Genomic DNA, 14,286 nt, shown 5'->3' on the forward strand with positions numbered 1-14,286 from the left:
CCACACATTCTGTTGTGATTTTAAGCTAAAGACAGGCTGGCTGCATGTGCTGCAATTATCTCTCTTTAACTGGTTTTCATTGCAAGGGACCAAGCTCTTATTGCTCCTCCCATGGCATAAGATGGTGAAGTCTCCTGTGGAATCCTCTGACTCCTCCCCTGAGGGAAATCCCCAAAGCCTTGCTATGAAGACTATATCATAGAGTTTTCCCCACCTAAGATGATAGAGAGGAATTAACCCACGATGCTCTGCAGCATTACTTCAAATCTACATTAGATTGCCTCCCTCATTGGCCAGTTGACACTGTCCACCCCAGTTATTTATCTTCATCCCCCCTACAGGTTGCTGCCCTTTGCCCTGCCCTTTGCCCACTCATTTGTGACCTTACAAAGCAGGGAGCCAGAAACTCAGTCAGCCTGTATGAGGGATACCCTCTGATTTGTGCTCCTTGGAGACAGTGGCTCTGTTCAGCAGTCTTTGAAGTGAGGATTTTTTGTCTGGGCACAAACTTGCTCCAGTTTTAGAAGAAGTGCCTTTGCAAGGGGTCATTCAAGAGCTTAACCCATTCTGAGCAAAAGCTACCTGAAGAAATTTTTCTTACCATAGTATCTTAAAGGGAAAAATGTGTCCTTGCATTATAGATAGTGCATTTGTCCAACAATAAAGTCATTATGCTTGTCTAGCCCTGGGGGACAGAATATTGCTGTCAAAAGTTGATTTTTTTTTTAATGTCTACTTCCACAAAGACTTTAGCCATTGTACTTATGTTTTTCTGGTCACAGGTTTTAGACCTGTAGCAAGTTTTTTTTATGCTTTGAATATTCACTGACTGTATATTTTGATATTCACTGACAGATGATCACAACAGCACCAACACCAACACATCCTTTTAGCCTCAGGCTGAAGGGTTCCTTTTGCTAGGAAACGGCCTTAAGTGATGAGTGCCATAAGTTTTGAGGCTGAAATTGATGGAGCAGCATAACTTGCATTGTTAAACTGACTAGCTTATTAGCATTGTTTAAAACTGATGTCCCATCTGTATTTGCAAGAGCCCATGAATGGAAAATTATGGGAAAACAAGAGTGCCTTCAAAAATCAGCTGTAAATAGTTAGGAAAAAAAAAACAATAAAAGAGGTCATTTGATGCTGGCTCTTTTCTCTGAAGGGCTGTTAGAAGTACTTTCCTCACCTACTGTCAATATGCAGAGATTATTTTCATCCCAATACCTCTGTAAATTATCTGACAGCAAAACTGAGCTTTGGCCTGCTTAATGTGCATCAAGTGAACTGATGCAGGAAATGCACACTGTGTGGTTTGCCACATGTCCAGATAAGAACTGAAGAAAAATGAGGAGGTGGATGGATTATTTGCCCAGGCACCAGAAGGCTCCTGAAGAATCACACACGGTCTCTAAATATTGGAAATAGGAGGAAACTTGGTGGCTCTTCCCATTTTGAAGATTGAACAATGATTGAAAAATTATTTTCCTCTGGGACAGACTGTCTCAGGAGGATGAATTGGCAAAACACAAGCATTGTTTCTCTAAGAACTGCATGGGCATTAACCCCAAATTGTGCAGGAGATGTTGCTTCCTTCAGCTGTGTAAGGGGTAAGGGGTAGGACATGGAAGGGGTGAGGCTGTGCCTTGGCAGCCTGCTCATGGAGCTTGTATTTTATTATCTCTTTACCCCTGACATGCCATGAGCTGAGAGCAGCCTGCTGTGTAATGGCAGGATGATCAGTCACTGGTGAATAATCCCAAGTGTTAATTCCTGTATTTTACCAAAATTGTTCAATTCTTAGCACTTTTAGAAAGCTGCTAGGAAAGTGCATCCAGTTAAGGTGCTTGTAGTCTTTTGCCGTCTCCTTTGCATTTCATGTCCTCAAGGGCAGAGTAGCCTCCCTGGTGTGCAGGTCATGCTGTTGCTCAGCCCCTGCCAAACCTCTCTCTCTGCAGCCTCCCCATTCTGCTGCTTCTGCTTTCATGAAGAGCTGATTGCTTGTACTTGTGCATGATTAAAAATCTCATACTTGGAAATGGCAGGCTGAGGCTGTAGCTGAAACTGGAAGTTAAATCTGCTTACAGGCAGCTCAAGAGGAGGAATATTTCCATCTCTGCCTTTTGCCTGTGATTCACAATGCACTAAGAAAAATGGAAAATAAAGGAGTCAAGGCAGCCTGGAGAGTGGAGAACAGAACAGATGCTAACAGAAGCCTTTCTGCACAGTGTGCTGGGGAAGCAGAGCTAACCTTCAGAACATCTATTAACCAAAATGAAGCTAGTAATTACGACTCAGATGAAAATTGTGATTTCTTTCACTACAATTGGAGAGAAAATGGTGTTCAGCTGGGAGGGGATTGCACTGTAATTTCAAGCCAAATGTGGCTAAAAGAGGGGAAAGAAATAAGGTGAGCATGAAGAAACAGAAAGTAACCTCTGGAGCAGGGAGGTCAAAAGGTTGAAGAAAGAAGACCCTGGCTGCTTAAGCCATTTCATTTGCACTAAGATCTCCATTAATGTGTCCTTTAGAAAGCTGATGGCAAGTCAGTGCTCGGAGGGGAAGTCCCAGGCAGTCCCATACTCAAGTGTGTGCTGTAATTTAATGGGGATGGAAAAATGAAAAGTTACATGGTAGGAAAATTGATATGTGCAGGGACAGATTTCCCTCAACCTCACTAGAAATTTCCCAGGGAGCCTGGCTGCCTTTTGCTGGTCCCCATCTGGAGGCCATATCAGAGGCTTTTTCCATAAGAACAGCACACAATACATTTCCACTGCCTTTTTTGAATGCTTCAGTTCCTCCACCAAAGGAAGAAAGTGGTAAAATTCTGCAAGAAAATGGATCTTAAAAATGTTCCTGAGGTGTCCTAATCTTTCCAGTATGTGGTTTCTTAATAGTAACAGAGCAATTTTCTGCTCAATATTTCTACAGAAGCTGTGTGTGGCACTGATTCTCTGGTTTGAAGGATTGCAGCCTCTGGAGGTCTCAGTTCCAGAAAAGCTCCAAGCAACCGAAACAAGGGTTTAATGAGATGAAACGTGTGTGGCAACGTTAGCCACGACAGCATTATCAGGTTTGCTGCTGCTGATAAATCCCAAGTGCATTTCCTATCCCAGAAAGCTTCAGTAAAATCCTCAAGGGCATTTCTTTTCTCCTAGCACCTGGGTAATGCCATACCATGACTCATCTGCTTCTGTACTGTCAAAACATGTTCAGTTCTGTGCAATGTGACTGAGCACCTGATGTTTGGATCCGCTGTATCAATTACTTGTTGGGTCAGTTGTCCTCTGGATGAAAATTTTGTGACACTTGCATGTGTGGTGGAGTGTGTTTTAAAGAGAACTACGCACCCATATAACTGATGCCATTGAAAGAGGACGGTATGAAAGGACTCCAATTCAGAAGGCTTAAGAGTAGAACTCTGATTTATTTCAAATACATCGCTCTTTTTATAGAAAGCATCATCTGGCCCAATTCTATTGGTCTTAGAGTAAAAACATCTCATACCATTGGTGTGCAGTGAATGACACATAGTGGCAGAACTTACCTATAAGCAATATGAACAAGAGAGACAAAGTATTATTTACATTCTCTCTCAACTGTTTCCCAGGCTTCTGCCTGGTTAGAAACTTTTGTTTTCTCTCTGACTGAACTGAGAATATCTACATAGCCCTAGTTTGGGTGGACTACCCCAACCTCTGCTTTCTTTTCCAGCTGGATTTTCAGGCAAACTTCTAGCAGTGTGTTAACAAAATGCAAGTGAAGAGAAGGGACTCAGCTACAGGAGACCTCGCTCTCATCTCCTTCTGTGAACTTCACTGTAAAACTTAAAATGTCACATTTCCTCCATGCATAATTAGAAAGCTTCAGTTGAAAAGGCCAGAACAGCTTGACTCTGCTGCCCACACAGCGATAGCCTGACAGCAGTGAAAGTCAATGGCAGTAAACAACAGTCCTTGCAACCTGGACAGGAAATGCTGAGGACCCTCTCTACCTGGAACAACTAACAGCAGCAGTGACAGCCTCTCCATGTGCCTTGTGAGCAGTCAGTACCCCTCATCCCTGTGCTTGATGGCTTTATTTATAAATACACAGCTCACCTTGCCAGGCTGATCTTTTCCTCTTTAGCATTACTTCACCTACTTCTCCCCTGAGCTTACAGTCTTATTTTGAAGTACTGGGTACAATATACCTTTGCGTTTCTAACATATGGGTGCCAGTGAATTGCCAAATGCCTTTATACCTTCTTTCTTCCATTCTCTGTGACAATGTGTGCACGTGGAGAGCTCTCAAGTGTCCATCTTTTCAGTGCTAATGCTTGGACTCTGCAATTGTGTTGCCAAGAGGGGAACTTCCTTTGCAGAAGAAAATTTTACTTCCCATGGTACTATCAGCCATGATAATTATTGCAGATTCAACTGAAATTTCCAAATACATACAATCTGGCTTACTGATGTTGTAAGCAATCACAGACCACAAAATGTTTTATGAGCAAGTGAAAGAACACAGCTCTTACCACATACCTGCCATTATTGTGGCAGAATCATTTTGATTCAGCACCAAAGTGGCTTTCTTGCTGCTGTAAGATGAAAACAGACTGCATTAAGAGACCAGGGGGTTTCAACTGCTGATTTCTCCTTTAAGCAGTGCTCTTAAATTTTTTTGACTAGAAAGAAACTTTTCACAAAATCCATGGGTGGCTCACGCCTAGAATTTTATTCAATCCATTCAAAAAAATAGACAGAACTATAAGGTGGCACATATTGTCAGAGAAAACAAATGTCACATCTTTCTTTATACAGTTTAATTTAAATCCATAGATTAAGACAGTAAAATAATTGCCCTGGGTGAGAAAATAATTAGGGGTCTTCCATGAAAGGACAAGTCTTTAGGTAAGCATTTACACAGATGTATTTGGTTAAGCATAACTTCTTCTATTCTCTATAAAAATATAAACAGCATTTCAAAATGTCTTTAGATACGTATGTTGAGATCATCTAACATGGCATTGATGTACTGACAGAATACAGGGCTTGGGCATGTCAAACCACATTTATTCATTCTCACCCAGAAGAAACAAAAACATTTTGTATTAGCCTCAACATAATAATCTAATGAAATAAACAATATCAAAGCAAAGACACACAAGTATGATGTTCCTCCTCCCACAGGAATTCCTTATCTTTATTTTGTTTGTAGTTTTTGCTAACATGGCAATGACTAAGAGGAAAGTGGCACTTTAGCATAGGTTAGTTGTAACTCAGGATCAAGTATAACTTGCCTTTCCCAGGAAGTTATATTGCTGGGAAGTGCTGGAATCAAATTAAGGGCTCTCCCTGACATGTATGTTTTACCTGTGCAGTATTACTTTGATACAGACTATAGCATGTGACAGGAGGACAAGTGCAAATTACAAGGGCAGAATCTTGGCTTCCCAGACAGCAGAACCAGGTGGGAAATGTAAGACTTAACAGTATTTTAAAGGCAAAAACCCATAAAAATTAATGAAATTGAAAAAATAGCAAAATCATCTAAACTTTAAATAGTGGGATGTAGAGTGCTCCTGGTACAGCTTTAATAAGTGCATCTTAGGTTTCCCAGGGATGCAATTTGATAAGCTAAACACCTAATAATTGTTGCAAGAACTTACTGTACCCACACAGATTAAAAGGTTCAAAAGTACTGTATATATTAGTCACAGGTCTAATCACATAATTTCCTTTTTCCCAATTCTACGTTTTTACCAGAGCAGCTCCCCCATTAGCTGCATGTTTATATAGCAGAGCACTCAATGTTTTACTTGACTAGCACAGATGCCAACAAGGGCTGATATTTTCCACTTAAAGTGATCTACAAGAGAAACAAAATCCAAGGGAAGGGTCAGGTTTCAGATAAAGGCTGGACATTTTGAACTCTGGACAAAGTGACAGGTATCTTTGATTCTCCTGGTCCTGGCGCTTTTGTGACTGGGTTTGCGTGGGCTTTTATATCAGCTATTCTCTCTTTAAATCTTTGCTGGAGGTACTTCTCTTCTTTGGAGTAACTTTTAGCAAAAGCAGACATCAGCAGACATGCTGCCACAGTGGACCCTCCAACACAGAACAAGATTGCTCCTGCCAGCTTGCATATATCAAGGGACCCATTGAACTGAACAGCACGGGTATCCACAACAACAAAATCATCCTTCCCAAGGGCTTCGATTTTTGGTGGCACAAGAAAACCCACTACAAGAACAGCTACACCTATCAGCATAAAAGCCGTCCCAGAGATGAGTCCGACCTGGAAAACAAAGAAAGAAACAAACAAACCCCCAATTAATTTCCAGTTTTTCCATTTTCCTTTCCAGTTTTCAGTTGGGAAGTGGTCCTAGGAGGCACTTATCTTTCACTGTGTCTTGCAGATGCAGTCCTCTCTCTTAGGAGAAAGTGGGTATTTTTCTTTTAGGATATATGAGGCCCTAGTAGAACTAGAACATATGGAAAAATGTTCTTTTTACAAATCATATTTATATAATTGAGTACTGACATTTCTGGAAACAACGGAATATGCATTACTATCTCTAAACAGCATTACATGCTGAAAGAGAGAGGATTCAGAGTTTAACCTCAGTGCTGTGTAACTGATTATGTCTTTAACTGGTGCTTAGCACCAACAGTTCCATTCCTGCTGGCAGTCTGTCATATCTACCGCTTGCTTTTACTTTATAAAATATCATTCCTTTCCAGGCACTAGAAGGAAGTTGCTATTGCCATATGAACAGATCACAGAGTGTTTATTGCACATTTCAAGTATAAGTGCAAAATTTGGTTCACCCAGAATGTTCCTGGGGGTAAGGATCACCATGGGGCAGGGACTGCATGGCCTCATAGGCCCCATCCAACCTCTGCTCTTCTCCAGTTCTGTCAAATTCCCTGACCTTATTGGAGACCTTTTGGTTTTCTTGATCCCTACGTCACACTCTGCTCTTAACCTACCAGTCCTGTTCCAAACAATGTGGAAGGACTTCTATAGGTGCAAAGCAGAGGTAAACTACACTTTGAAGATGTACACGGGGTTCCCAGACAAGACTTTGGTGTTTCAGTGACACTGGGACAGAGAAACTAGATGATCCAAAGACCCCAGGGAGCTGACATATTTGGTAAGAGTGCTCTGCCTTCAGACATAGTTATTTGGCCACATCAGGCAAAACTGAGCAACAAAAGGCCTTTCTGGATGAACACTTAATACGAGTAGTTACACAGTGAAAGTCTTGAAAAGACACACGGAGCATCTCTCTCCAGTAAAAAGCAACAGGCAGTACCTTCCAGAATACAGAGCTCCACCTGCTCGGCGATCTCTGGATCTGAAAATCATCCTCATACTCCCAAATTGAAGCTGTGCAGTCCTCATAAAACTGATGCAGGTAGGACCGAACTCCATAGCGTTGATACCCTCCCTCGGTGCTGCTCTGCGCGTGCTTGGACCCGCAGATGTCAGCATAGGAGCTCATCCTTCCTACCTGCAATGAGAAGTTTCACGCAAAGCAGATCATTATCAGTGTGGTGGAAAGACCAAAGATGGCTGCAAACTCTCCAGATGTGATGAAAACAAAAACAGCTCAGAAGAGACCTTTTCTTCATTTTTTTTTCCGAACCGAGAAATGAGCTGGGTGCAGCTGCATGCAGTGACTCAGCTCAAGCGAACCCAAGGAACTCAGTGACTTGGCACAGCACAGCCCGAAGGTGCTGCAGGGAACATTCACTCCCATACACAGGGTGCTCACTCCCCATCTTTCACACTAATGTGCTACTGTGTTTCCATGGAGACTGAAAAAAGCAGGATATGACAGGTAACAAAATCCAGCATCCCTCAAGGGCTCATGTTGCCTCTCTTCCAGACGGTCTCTGTCAGTCTCTGGAGTTTGCCACACTATGAACTTTCCAAACTGCTGCATAAGAGGAGGTTTTTAAAATGTTTTTTTTTTTCTGAGCTTTTGAAGTGCAGGACTAAGCACTGATATACCACTCACAGCTATGGGAAACAGAGGCAAAATAAGTCCTAGACAGATTAAAAGAGTATATAACTTGTATTTAAATAGGAATAGTTATTAAAAAATTAAAAATTGAATGCCTTAAAAGCATCAATCTGCTCAGTAAGACCGAAACAGAAATCCTAAGCTTACAGCCAAGTACTGCTCTCTTGAAGAAGCTGATGCCCATCCTCCTGCTGACTTTAATAAAATCAGAATTTTGCCTGCTATGAAAATTACGAACAAAGTTTCTTACTCTTTCCATTTCATGTACGATCTCCTAACATACAAAATCCATATTTAACTACGCAAGTCCACGGCCTGAACTTGCTCGAGCAAGTGTGATGCTACTGAATTCACTGAAATAATACTAGCCCCTAAAAACAACTTGAGCAATAGCTCAACATCACTTAGGCTCATTGGCTTCTCTTTAAAAAAGTTTGAAAAGCCTCAGTCCAAAGGAAACTATTAATCAGAACTAGCACCTGAAAGTCATGGCTCAGTTTATATCAGCTTCAAGCTGTACATCAGATTTCTGCAGCAATTTCACTTAGAAGTAGGGAGGTTTGATGTGCTGATGGGACCTCACAATTTTCAGCCCTACAGACCTTTACCTTTGGGAATGAGTGATCCTGCTAAGTGTGAAATACCTGAGTATGCAAGCATTCAAACTAAGAATAATGCAGAAAATATTGATGAGGAATAGCAACAGTCTGACTGAATCTTTTGGCTGGCTCTACTAGAAATCAGTGCTGGCATAAAAACTGAACTTTCAGCCTTTGGAAATCCGTTTGTGTTCTCGGCTTAGGAATAAAGGGGGATTTGCTTTTTCTTCTTTACAGAAATCCATTATCTTGAGGTTTTATTTATTTTGTATATCTAATATGCATTTAGTTTGGCATTTCATGATCTCAACATCTTAGAGTTGCAAACATCTCTCATGCAACCCAGTGATGAGGTTTCAAGGCTCTCACAGAAGTCATGACCTAGTGGAGGAGGCAGCCCACGTGTGGCTGGAAGACCTGCCAAGGGCCAGAGGGAACTTTGGTGGTGACTGAGCTTTGCAGAGCAACAGAGGCAGTGTCAAGCACAGCTACTGTCAGGAACCCCTTTTTTGAACTCCTAACTGCCTCTGTACTCCCTGCAAGTTTCTCTTTTCCACCTGAGCCACTGTAAAGCTTCAGGAAATTAAAGAAGTGCTCTCCAAGTCTGTGGATGGGCTGATAATACAGCACCAGTGTCCATCAGAATGTGCTCAAGGTGCTGGCCTTCCAAGGAATGGTGGAAAAACAAGCATGGTGGAGACAGACCTTCAGACAGCAGGAAACTCCTGGGCAGCACCAGCTGCTCACCAGGTGAACTGGAAGAGCCTGCCCTTGGAGCCACCCTGTGTCAAGTTGTACATAGCTAACAATGATGTTTCCAACTACAGTCAATATACTGAAAAACATTTGTTTGTTTCATGGTTTATGCCCAGCTGGCAGCTAAGCACCTTACAGCCTTACACTCACTCATATCTGCTCTCTACCCTTCCACCATGGTAAAATAGGAAGGAGAGTCAAAAATAAACCTTGTAGGCTGAGATAAGAACAGTTTAATGATTGAAATAAAGTAAAATATAATACTACTAATACTAAATTAAAAAAAGAGAGATAAAACCCAAGAAAAAGAAGTGATGCACAATACAGTTGCTCAGCACCTCAACCAATGCCAAACCTTGCCCCCAAACTGCCATCATCCCCTTCCTGGTAACTCCCACAGTTTCACTACTGAGCATGATGGTCTATGGTGTTGAATACCCCTTTGGCTAGCTGACATCAGCTGTCCTGGCTGTTCTTCCTCTCACTTTTTTGTGCAGCTCCTCACTGGCAGAACATGAGACACTGAGAATGTCCTTCGCTTAGGGAAAGCATGAAGCAACAACCAAAACACCGGCATGTTATCAACAGTTCTCACACTGAATCCCAAACACAGCACTGTAATGGCTACTGAGAAAAAAGTGAACTCTATCCCAGTTGAAACCAGGACAGTTTGTTGTGCTTTTTTTTATCCTGCTATGAAGTTTTGAACACTATCACTTTCTGAAGTACAAAAAATATATATATAAAATTGTGATATGTATATAAGTATATAATCTGGACTATTGTGGGGAAAAGCTGGAAGTTATTTTACTTCCGAAGGCTCTTTTTGTTTCCCTCAGGAAAACTCTTTATTCCCTACCCAAAAAGAGAGAACAAGAAGTCCTCTTTACTCACTGCCACCATTTCTTTGACAGCTAGCTGTCATCTTTAACAGCACAAGCACTGAGGAGTTCTCATAAACATACCTCAAGGGGAGAGGAGAAGAGGAAAAAATTGTGCAGTTTATCATAGCTGCTCCAGCTCTCTCATATAGGGTCACACCACCTAGACTTCAATGATAAGAACACTTTAAATCCAACTCCCTCAACCCATCTTTTGGTTAAGCAAAGATTCCATCTTTGCACACAGACACATCAGGAATAGAATAAAGAGGTCAACTAAAGTTCTGCAGAGACTCATTCTCTTGGGTCCTTACTTAGATCTTTATTCTCACATCAACCCTACCTTCTTAATAAATTATGCTTAACTTCTGGCTAACTTAAATCATTCAGGTAAGCAAATTTAGCACCATATAATGAGCAGAATGGGAGATATTTTCTTCAGATGTAAGCAACTCCATAAAGTCAACTCAGGGAAGAACTAGAATTAACATACCTGGATAATGTGGCCTGCCAAAGCTTGCTTGTATTACTCCAGCTGCCACCAGCAGCATTCAGAAAGGAGGTGAAGCACTTTGCTGAGTCTGAACCAGCAAATTTAGTTATTGTGATAAATTTAAGAAAACCTAATGTGACATGACAGAGACCTGTACGAACATGGCCTTGCATTCACTGCATTGTCTATAGGTTTAGTCAAGAGAGAAAAAGGAGGATGCAGTGTTTCTAACAGCTTGATGAAGAACTGCCTGTAAGGACCACACAGCTTACATGACACTTAGATTCTTTTTCTTTAGCAATGTAAAAGGCTAATAGGTGGTTTTGGTCAGGTATATGAGCAAAATTAGAAATAAGAACTGGGAGGTGAAACAGAAAACAAAAGAATGATCTTATGCTTGAAACAGTTGTGATACCATCAAGTAGCATGACCTTTTAAAATGGAAGGAAAGAAAAAAGAAAAAGGACTGTAGGAATCGTTAATTCTTTTCAAGCACTGAATAATTTTAATTCTACTGAGCATTTTCTTCATAGTTCATTTACAAATAATCTATCTTTTGAAAAATATCTTGCCCCTTAAGAGAGAAGGCAGCTCCCCAGCCCTATATGAAGCAGCCTGGTAATGTGAGCTAAGATGGTCTCTTTTCTCAGCTGCAATGTAGATGTGATGTTCTTGCTACCTACAGATAGGGCACAGGAACTGAACAGTCAGAGAGAAAAAACAGTTCTCCACAAGTAAGAAACAATTGGTGTGTCACAGCACCAATTTACAGTGGATGAATAAATACTGCAGTAGCTATGATCTCTTGAGTGTTGATGTGTATTTGCATATCTTGCCTTTAGGGCTGAGAAACTAAACACTGAAATGTTGAGAAACTTTTGCTAAAAAAGAGAGTCGCTGTTATCCAAATCTGTGTTATCCACAATCTGAAAACATGCTGAAAGAAGCAGCTTAATCATTAAGTATTTCAGTGCTGAAACCCAAGGTGCTCAGGAAAATGTGGGATGTAGGATCACAGCTTCAGAGAACACCACTGCGTAGTAGCAATCCATCCCCTAGCAACTTTTGTTTCCATGGCAAAAGCTGTCCTGTTTACTTTGAGCTTTACTATCCTCTGCTGATCTGGGGAGATGTGATTGGAATTGTGAACATACAGATTAAAAGATGAGCAAGCTCCACGAAAAATTACTCCCAAAAATTTCCGAATACTTTGCTTTATTGTGCCAAGGTTGAAAACATTTTAAGAAAATAAAATGCAAGGAATTGTCATTTAAAAAGCAGCACAAAAGGAAATAAAGATGTGTCATTGCTCTGTGACACCACACTGCCACCGAATGCAAGCCACGAATGATGATGGCTGGAACAGGTGAAGTCGCCCTCCCCCCTCTTCAGATTTACATACTTTGACCCTTCTGTTCAAAGAGCCACGTTTCCAGTGCTTGCCTACAGAGAGCGTTCCTTGTGAGGGAGGAACACTGGCCCATACAGCCTGCCTGTGGCAGCAGTCTCCGAGGTGGCCTTTCCGATGCCTCCCGAGCGCCCGGCGCTCCCCGGGCCGGCGGGGCCGAGCCGCGCTCCGCCCGTCCCGGCGCCCTGGCCTCGCTCGGGCTGCGGCGCTGCCAGGGGCACCTGCTGCCGCTTCCCTCAGGACAGCCGTGATGCCCGACTGCCTCGGGCAGCCCGTTCTGCTCCCATCCCTGCACGGGGGTGCGAGCAGCATCTTCTCCCGCGTTCCTGGGGGAGCGGCCCCGGCCGCTTCGCCGCCGCCAGGGCCGGGGCGGGATGCTCTGCATCTCCATCTCCCGCTTCCCGGCCGAAGCGGAAAAACTCCGCAGCGCCCGGACGCAGGCGAGATGTCGGCCCGCGGACCCTCCCGGCCCGGCGGTGCCCCGGTGGGGGCGGAAGCCCCGGTCCGGCCACCCCCTCCCCGCCCCCGGCGGCAGCGCGGCACCAGCCTGCCCGAGAGAGCCGCGTCCCCCCCGAGCCGGCGCGGCGGTGCCTTCCGCGGGACGCTCCGCGCCGTGCCCCCGCCGTGAGCCCCGGCGAAGAGCCGAGCCGAAGTTTGCCGAGGGGCCGGAGCGGCGCTCCGCGGTTACCTGTCCCTCCCGGCGCTGCCCTCGGCCGGCGAGCCCCCGCGCTGGCGGCGCTAGCTGCGGCTGTCCCGGCCCGGCCCCATCTCCGCTCTGCGCCGCGCCGGCCGCAGACAGCACGTATTATGCACGGCCCGGAGCGCCGCTCGCTCCCGCGCCGTGCCTGCGCACTGAGCGGCGCCGCCGGGCGCGGAGCGGCGCCGGGCCCGGCTCGCCGCGCCGCCCCCGCCCGCCCGCGGGGAGCCCGGCGCTCCCGGCTGCCGGCGCTCGGGGCCGGCGGTGCACGCCAAGGGCACGGCGGTGCCCGCCCTGGGGTAGCGCACGGGCCTCTGATTGCGCCCCCCACACCTCCTCCCGCTTGTAGTCGGCGTGGGAAACCGCAGGGACGCGGTGCTGTGCTGTCTGTCCAGCCCAGTGCATAGACGTGACAGAAAGTGCTCTGCGAAGGACAAGACACTGAAAACTGGGGCTTGGGGGAATGGATCGCTCAGCATGAGACCGAGGGGCACTCCTCAGGGAGACAAGAGTGGGGCTGAAGGCCAAGCGTTGGCGTCGGGGGGCTGCTCTGATAGCAACAGGTTGAAAAAATGGCAAGAAAACAAGTTTGAGGGGTAAGGAAGTTACTGAGGAAAGGGCATGACAAGGCACCAAGAGCTGGAGATGCTAAAGTGAATCCCACAAAGATGCAATATGTAATTCCCCTGAAAAAAATGAGACTGCAAAGGGCAAGAGTTCTAGACACTCATATCCATATGGTGCACTAAAATATGCACAGAAATAGAGTGTTCTTGCATGCAGAAAAAGTGGAAGTGCATTAAAGCAAAATGGGGTTGTATTAGCCAAAGGAAAACCAAGGTATTTCCAAGGTGCCTTAAATCACTATAGAATATAAAGAAGAAGGCGAGACTAATGGCTTCATTAATAGCCCAAGCTTCTTTGGAAAAAGCCCTGCATTTCATGATGACAGTGAGTTTGGATATATGCAAACTAGGAATCATAAAAATAGCTATTAAAAAAAGAGCAAGTAAGGGGTTTGATTTGGAGGAAGAAATGCTGCTTTCAGTGCATTCCATCTTGTCCTTTCAAAACTGTTACGCCTCTCTTGTTTCAGGCAATGAGTATGCCAGAAGTGTTCTCCTGACCTAGCAGAACTACTTCACAGCAGTGTGCTGTTCAGCGAGTATAATAAGCATACCCCAGCCCACAGCAGCTAGCTAGGATGTAATAAACTAACAACTATTTGTGAATAAAACAGGAGAATACAGTGAGGTGATAAATGAGAAGCCAGATGGGCTATCAGTCTTAAAAGAGATTCTGTGATTATTTGTCCTGTTAAACTAACACCAGATTTATGTAGGTACATATTTATGATATGTATATTTATTATATATAATATTTATGATATGTAATATCACAGTTACGACTGAATGCTGCTTTATTTCAGATCAGG

At 44.0% G+C, this 14,286-nt stretch overlaps 1 protein-coding gene across 1 annotated transcript; it reads right to left on the reverse strand.

The window, feature by feature from the left end:
- Positions 1-4,692: 4,692 nt before the first annotated feature.
- On the reverse strand, positions 4,693-13,009 carry NRSN1 (neurensin 1). Its single transcript, XM_021553383.2, has 3 exons — positions 12,843-13,009; positions 7,304-7,501; positions 4,693-6,282 (listed from the first exon to the last, which is right to left on the reverse strand). Exons 2-3 carry the CDS (start codon positions 7,490-7,492, stop codon positions 5,884-5,886), a joined length of 588 nt encoding a protein of 195 aa, XP_021409058.1. The 5' UTR covers positions 7,493-7,501; positions 12,843-13,009; the 3' UTR covers positions 4,693-5,883.
- Between the last annotated feature and the right edge of the window lie 1,277 nt (positions 13,010-14,286).

Source organism: Lonchura striata, chromosome 1 (assembly GCF_046129695.1).
Source record: "Lonchura striata isolate bLonStr1 chromosome 1, bLonStr1.mat, whole genome shotgun sequence".
NCBI classification, from domain to species: Eukaryota; Metazoa; Chordata; class Aves; order Passeriformes; family Estrildidae; genus Lonchura; species Lonchura striata.

Excerpts from the sequence above, each read along its gene's own strand:
- NRSN1 (XM_021553383.2), bottom strand. The coding sequence starts at position 7,492 with ATGAGCTCCTATGCTGACATCTGCGGGTCCAAGCACGCGCAGAGCAGC. Across the intron at positions 6,283-7,303 it reads GGAGCTCTGTATTCTGGAAG|GTCGGACTCATCTCTGGGAC; the intron begins GTACTGCCTGTT and ends TTTGTTTTCCAG.